The sequence below is a fragment of the Cynara cardunculus genome (genome assembly GCF_001531365.2).
Source record: "Cynara cardunculus var. scolymus isolate 2C chromosome LG 2, CcrdV1, whole genome shotgun sequence".
NCBI lineage: Eukaryota > Viridiplantae > Streptophyta > Magnoliopsida > Asterales > Asteraceae > Cynara > Cynara cardunculus.
In genome coordinates, this window is record NC_037529.1 from 4,210,796 (window position 1) to 4,217,708 (window position 6,913).

Below are 6,913 nucleotides of genomic sequence, written 5' to 3' on the forward strand. Positions count from 1 at the left end.
AAAAAAAAATCCCATACCCCTATATGTTTTTGTGTTTCTCTACCATGATTTTTGCACTTTAATTGTGTTTAGGGAACTAAATTTTATCATCCTCTGCCCAAGAAAGTTCATACTTTTGAAGGTTTTATGTTCTGAAGATGAAATCAACGGTTAGATACTTTTGGTCAACAGGGAAATTTCTAAGAAGTAGAAACTTTTGAAACTTAAAAGCTTAATATGTTTGGGTCAATTCTTTAAAATAAAAAAGTACAAGGTTATACTTTCAAAATCAATTGTGGACTTTTGGTTGAAAGAGGGAGTATTTGTCACTGTTGGTCCTTTGTGTGATTTCTTGTGCTGTGGATTCGCCACAAAGATGTTGATGTTCGTAAGTTTAGCAAGATTCTCTCTTCATTCAAGTCTATGCATATTGGATTTGATGATGGGGATGTTTAGAGCTAAGAAGCATTTCAAATTCCGAAATCTGGGTGCACACAGGGTGATGTGGGTGTGCAGAAGATGTGACCTTCACCATATCATGGAGTTGTTGACCCTGCATATGGATGAGGAATAGGGAAATTTTGGTTCTCCACACCGAGAGAGAATTTGAAACGAATTAGAAATTAAGTCATTGAATTAAGAATTAAAAGGCGAATTTTTGTTATTGTATGAGAAGGAAAGGGAGGAGGTGATGATCAAGAGACATGAACCAACAAATTCTTTTTCTGTGGTAGTTCCATGATTGCATCTTTTGCTTTGAGTGGATGCTCTTTCCTTTTATTTATTTCTAATTCATTTTTGTGTTGCATATATAATAATATATGTACCTTGTTGTATGCAATATATTATTCCGGTTACTATTTATAAAATAAGTCTAGTGTCTTGCTTACCTTCTCGTACTTGCTTGCCATCTTTATGGATCGTCTTCTCCTACTGACTTGCTGCTATGGTTCTCTCTCGTGTTCTCCAGACTCCCACTTTGGAGAGCATCAAGTGTATATGTATATGTACATCTTTCCTTACCTTAGCATTCATGATTAAGTCTCAGCTTTGCTTTCATAGTATATTTCTGTGTATACTTTTTGTAGATTTCAAGTCTCCCAAGTTCACTGTCTAGTAATTTGTGTCCAATCTACTATCCATTTACGATTTGTGTAAATTTATATTGTGTTCATTCATGCTTATTTTGCATGTTATGAACTATTAAATTTTATTCGTTTTTGACCTCACCTCACCTCGCCTTGCCTCTTTTTTCCGTACTCTAAAACCTTGGTCATAGGAGATGCCTATCGACAAATGACTTCAGTGGGATCTACTTGAGTTTCTTGTAGGGCCAAGAAGGGTCATCTGAACTCTGAAGGTTGGCAATACTATTTTCGGCGGTTCCATCCATGCTATGGAAGCTGTTGTTGGTCAGAGTTATGCCTTCTAATGAACTTCCATTTTTACTTAGTAGGGTGTTTAGATGGGAGATTGAGGTTGGAGGATTCCTTTGCGTACATAGCCTGCGTTACCTTTCATTTTGTAGGCCAACATATCCTAAATGGTTGAGTTCCGAGAGGGACACGGAGCAGGTGTGTTCTTTGAAATGATCATATAAGCTATTGGGGTGGATAAGGCAGGGAAATATGTCCCTGTTATGATCCAATATCTCAAGGGAGAGGAATTGACTGAAAGCGGATGAGAATCCCTCGAGTCATTAGGTGGGTCACATGCCATCACTTGTGTATGCTTTGGAGGAAGCTGTTGATGAGCAAAAGAGAGCTCGGGAGGAATGTGAGACTAGGGTTAAAGAAGACATCCAAGACTTGGAAAGATATTTTAGTTTGATTTTCAGGGTTGTAGGCCACTATGTGATTGATGATATAGCCCACGGTACCAAATAAGGATTGGGTTTTAAGGCATTCCATAGCTATTTGGTACATTAGACCTGAGTTCTTGTTCTTGGTTTCATGTGACAAGTTTCAAGTTATTCTTCCCAACTCGTTTTTAGGGTTCTTTAGGCTTTTCTTTGTTGATAGTGGCAAAGTCTTATAAGTTGAATCAATCAAATTCAATTCCCAAACTTGGTGGTTAAACTCTAGTAATTTCTCTACCTTAGGACCGCTATAGTTACGCAATAGTTCTTGCTAAGAAGAACGCCCATGTTGTGGCAAAAGCTTCTAATTCTGCGAATTGTGCGAGTTCCACGTCCGATTTTGAGAGGGGGAGATCCTAAAAATACGCTGATGGGGGACGAGCATACTATGTGTATGAGGTCTACCCAGTGCTAGATGCAGAGGCGCATAATAGATTGATATCTCTTCCATCTTAGCTCACGTTATGGAAGAAGGAACCGAGAAGGTATTCAAATAGCTTAGAGAAAAATAGTGTTATGGTTTGATTTCACTTGAAGTTATAAATTATTGAAAATGGTTTAACAAGTTAAAACATTTTTTATTAATAAGATGATATAATTCCCTTATGATGGTCCTGGGAGGTGAAATAGTATGTGTGGAGTGGTGGATACGTAATTCATTTAGGGGGTTTCCATGTATTTACAGTGGCCCGGGAAAGGATGAGGACTAGCATGTTAAGATCAAGTTGGAAGTGATCAAGATTGATCTATATTCGGAGAATTCTTGGGTGGACAATATAATTATATATCAAGATCCATATGGTTAGGAATTATTTGTGCGATAGTTTGGCAAAATCTTGGGTTATGTCTCAACTTTGCAATGCCATATACATCAACTCATTTGCACGTTCCGAGCAAGAGTTATGCCCATTTGATTTTCTTATGTAATTGAATATGAACCAATTGCATGCTTAGTATTTGTTGTAAAAGTTAATTGTGAAATACAAACATCATCCCTTGGGTCACTCAATATGCAGTTTTCATCCCTTAGCCTTTTTTATGCTAGTTCTTGGATCATGAATAAGTTTTTGTTTCTTTTCCATGCATTTGTTACGGTTGAATATGTCATCTCATATGCCAAGCGTGTGACTAAAGTTCAGGGGTATGCTTGTCTATTTAAGAGTTTTTTTCTATTTTGGCTCAAACCCTACTTTTAAATTAAAAGGAAGCGAAAAAGACACCAGATCCTCAACCCTCTTTTTCTTCCCATTGAGCCCTTGTCTCCTCTTATGGGGGGAGTTTGGTTTACAAAATGTTTTCTAGAAGAATGGAATCTGTCAAAGTAATTTGACTTTGAAGAAATTGGAATGGAGTTTGGTTGTGCGTTTGGTTGGAGTGAATTGGAATGGAATCTTTTATATGATTTGGAATCTGCCTGTTTGGTTGGTAGAATGTAGCTTCGGGATTAGAATGAATAAATGTAAATGACCACATACCCCTTTATAATGGTGCTGGTCGGCAATGGTTCAGATTGGTGATGGTCAATGGTGGTTCAGAATGGTGGTTCAGAACGGTGGTTGTCAACAATGGTTTAGATCGATGGTGGTCGACGGTGGTTCAGCTGGGTGGTGGTCGGCGGAGGTTCAAATCGGTGGTGGTCGGCTGTCGTTCAGCTGGGTGGTGGCCGGCGGTCGTTCAGCTGGGTGGTGGTCGGCGGTGGTTTAGGTCGGTGGTGGTTGGTGATGGTTTAAAACTGTGTTCAGACTGGTGGTGGTTGGCGGTGGTTCAGATGGAGGTCATATGGGTCTGKGTAAATCAAGTAGGTAAGATGGAATAATTTCGTCTTTTTAAGAAAATAGGATGGAATGGAATTGATTTCCTTCTCAATTGTGATGGAATCCAACCTACGAATGGTGGAATTTGTGGAATTCAATTCCATTCCATTCAATAGGTAAACCAGACACCTTAATGGAATCTGGTCAACAGAATTGATCATTCCAATTTCTTCAGATTCCATCGGAATCCTACGAACCAAACACCCCCTTATATTCATACCCAACCCACTCCCCCATCCGGTTCTTCATTTTCTGGAACTAAATGTACGGGGAACAATTCTTGATCAGGGACCACCTGTCTTAAAAAGTCCAAGGGATGAAATCTGCAGATCAAGCAACAGGGGAAGATTTTTATATTCGCTCAAAATTTAATGTAGCTATAAAAAATTATTAAGATTTACTATTCATATTAATTTTATAGTCAAGGGTTATCAGTTTTGTCTTAAAACTTGAAACAACATTTCCTTTATTCCGGATGGAGCATCTTCTATTGTAAAGTTTATTGTTCGTTGAATATGTACCATCAAATATTTATCAACCTAATCTGAACCTTCATCTTTATCATGCCCAAGAGTTACGGAACTATAATTCTTTATGTTATAATTGCTTTTTTACAGGGATCTTGGAAATTCGAACTTGTCTGGCCATCTTGTGCCTGAACTAGGAAAACTTGAACATCTACAATATCTGTGAGTTACTCATTTTTGTTACCTAGTGCATGTAGTGGATGATAGTTCAGTCAAAATGGCATGTCCATGCAAACATTTAGTTCATGGAATCTTTATAATCCGCAACAATGAGCAGATGGAAACTATGATGATATTTTGATTGATGCAGGGAGCTTTACAAAAATACGATTCAAGGTACAATTCCTGCAGAGATCGGTAATCTGAAGAACCTCATAAGTTTGGATCTCTACAACAACAATATCTCTGGCATAATTCCACCTTCATTGGGGAAGCTGAAATCTTTAGTGTTCTTGTGAGTTTGGCTATTTACTCTGTTGCTTGACCTTTATCGAACATGGAAAAATGATAGGAAAAAATGAAGGGGATGAGGAAAAATGCCCAAGTTTGTAGGGTCACTCATTTGAGCAAACTTGACGCATAAAAGGAGGATTGTGACACCAAATTTTTTAATTTTTATCCCATACTAGTTAACAACATCAGTCACCACAACCTTTTATCCCTAACTAGTTAGGCTGGGCTACACATGAAACCAAGTGAAATTATAAAATGGTGCAGGCAAATGCAAACGTAAAGGGATCTCCCGCCATCCTCAATTGATGCCACAGCAACCTTTTACCTTTTATTCTCATCTGTAATGCTGCCATCCTTCAGTGTGCAGCGACACATCCCATCTCACATGTATATATTTCGACACATACTGATTGATGCCAGCTACATAATGCATAAGGGGCTGTTTGGTTGGTTTTCCTAGCTCCTGTATGGATAAAGTTGTCTATATAGAATGAAAGGTTTTTGTTTGGGAGGGTTTTTTCATAGATGGAAGGAGCATGTTTTTTAATTTAAGCCAATACCAAACAGTCTGTAGCTAACCGAATAAGTTGCTAGTCCCATTAAGCTCATTAAGCTGCTAAAAACAGGCCCTTAATATCTGTGCAGGCTTGGTTGCATGCAACTTTTATGTTGATAAAATTATTAACTTCTTTTTCACCATTGGCAGGCGTCTTAATGATAATCATCTAACTGGAAGTATCCCCAGGGAACTCATTGGTATTTCGAGCTTGAAAGTTGTGTATGTGCTCATTCCCTTCTTATCAATTTGATTGGTACATGTAATGGAACAATGTTAATAAGTATTTGCATTTCTTGTGCAGGGATGTATCAAACAATAACCTCTGTGGAACAATTCCTACCACCGGTCCATTTGAACACATCCCTTTGAACAAGTAAGACTTTTCCATATGAACAACAGCTTCAATTTCTCCATCCGTATCAGAATTTATTTATTTACAGATTTTCTTGTGTTTGATTGAAACTGGAAGAGAAAGGGCAATCTAGTATTATGATTAATTCTTGGTCATTTACTCATTTTGATAACATCTCCTGATGTTGGCATCTTTTGTTTTTTGACCAATTGAACCCATCCCTGATCTATGTGAGGTTCAGTGTTCATTGAAATCTTCATGTTCTTGAAGCTAAAAAGAGACCTCTAACACGGGTAACGATAACAAATCAAAAAGGAAACAAAAAAAGGTGAAACAGATAAAGTTTGTATGACTTTTTCAATTGCATGTAGCAAAAGAATTTATCGACCATATATTAACATTCTTGTGGTCATATCAATCCTATTATCATCACATTAACCAAATAATTCATTTGGAACATTGAGATGCTTTAAAACCCTCTCCATCAAAGTATTTCCTTTTTCTTTCATTTGGAACAGAGATATGTGATTGATGTGAATCTCTCCAAGAATGCTGCAAATTTGGACCAAAATGAATGGGAAATATTATTTGCCTTATGTAGGAGATCAAAGTGCTTCATGTGTTGACTTCTTTTATGTCTTCATTTGAGTTTTGTTTGTTTTGGATATCGAATAAGTTTGGGATAAAATTGGTGGTTGTGTTTTTGCAGCTTCGAGAACAATCCTCGTCTGGAAGGACCAGAGTTGCAGGGACTTGCAAGTTATGATACCAACTGCTCTTAAAAAGTAGTGTTGTGCTGCATTTTATAAAACTATCCCATCTTGAATTGCAAGACGTCTTGTGAAAAGATATATCTGGTTTGTGATATTGTCTGTAAAATGGTTATGTTTGCTGTGTCTGTTGTTGTTGTTGTCTTGAAAAATATCAACCAATGGAAGTTATAACATAGACATATGTGTGACTGAGTTTGAGATATAAACCTAGTTTGGCCAAATTGGTTTTTTAGGTGGCAATGGCATGCACAGCCAGAAAACCTATACATAAGGGTGAAATTTATAATCTTATAATGGGGATGGAAATTAATTGATTTTATGTTTAAAAGGTTTTAAACATATTTATCAAGTCCAAAATATTATATAAGGAGATGATTGGTAGGTGTAAAGTGGTTCTATACAGTTTAACCTTTTGTATGATTTAGTGTTGAATGAAATATGAATGTTTGAGAAGTGTTCTGAATTACTAAATTATTTTGTAAGAATATCATTTTATAAATATAAATTACAAAAACTTGAAAAAGAACACACATCCACACATCTTGATATCCTATATATATATATATATATATATATATATATATATATATATATATAT

General features: G+C 36.7%; 1 protein-coding gene across 1 annotated transcript in view; it reads left to right on the forward strand.

Annotated features, from left to right (window-relative positions):
• LOC112506600 (leucine-rich repeat protein 1-like) overlaps positions 1 to 6,533 on the forward strand; it is a 6,955-nt gene extending 422 nt beyond the window's left edge. The window contains exons 2-6 of the mRNA XM_025110764.1: positions 4,269 to 4,340; positions 4,489 to 4,632; positions 5,338 to 5,409; positions 5,492 to 5,563; positions 6,252 to 6,533. Coding sequence (XP_024966532.1) covers positions 4,269 to 4,340; positions 4,489 to 4,632; positions 5,338 to 5,409; positions 5,492 to 5,563; positions 6,252 to 6,324 — 433 coding nt within the window. The 3' untranslated portion in view covers positions 6,325 to 6,533. The remainder of the gene's footprint in view (positions 1 to 4,268; positions 4,341 to 4,488; positions 4,633 to 5,337; positions 5,410 to 5,491; positions 5,564 to 6,251) is intronic.
• Positions 6,534 to 6,913: the final 380 nt, after the last annotated feature.